General features: G+C 25.0%; 1 protein-coding gene across 1 annotated transcript; it reads right to left on the reverse strand.

The window, feature by feature from the left end:
* Positions 1-284: 284 nt before the first annotated feature.
* On the reverse strand, positions 285-573 carry PCYB_008120 (CYIR protein; the record flags this gene model as incomplete). The annotated part of the gene is made up of 1 exon (XM_004228233.1): positions 285-573. A coding segment is annotated over one exon (287 nt), but the record flags the coding sequence as incomplete, so codon positions are not given.
* Between the last annotated feature and the right edge of the window lie 63 nt (positions 574-636).

Here is a 636-nt window from a genome sequence, read left to right on the forward strand (position 1 = left end):
TTTACTATATTATCATTGCAATCATTCCATATTAATGCATTTTTTCATATATTACGAATACCATTTAGGGAAAAAAATATCATTACAAAAAATACAATATTCCCTAAAATTCTATTTACCCTTTCCAGCTTCTAATCTGTGATATTTTACAACTTTTATTGTGGTGTAAATGACCAAAAATATAATTATAAGTGCTAATATTAAAAAAAAAATACAATATATGTAACACACGGGTTTGGGTATTCCAGATGTAAACAAAATGGAATCCTTTTGATTCCCACTACCTTGTTTTTTTGATTAAATTTAAAATTGGTATTATTATTCCAATCAATGGAATTAAACACATTACAATAGTTCGTATACCCCATTTTCTAACTATTACTTTTTTTAATTTTTTGTTATAACTGCTAGTTCCTACTTCCTGTTCACCTATTATATCAATCATATCAAATATTTTTTTTTCACAATAACAATCTAGTCTTTTAAAACCTTTCCTTTTAGGATATTTACTCTTAAATTTTTCTTTATAAATTTCCAAATCATTTAATCCCTTATTCTTTAACTGTGCATGCCCTGATAAATCATCTGAAGTGCATTTTATATTGTTATACGAATTATTTTCTGTTATAACATCCC

The sequence above is a fragment of the Plasmodium cynomolgi genome (assembly GCF_000321355.1).
Source record: "Plasmodium cynomolgi strain B DNA, scaffold: 1574, whole genome shotgun sequence".
NCBI classification, from domain to species: Eukaryota; Apicomplexa; class Aconoidasida; order Haemosporida; family Plasmodiidae; genus Plasmodium; species Plasmodium cynomolgi.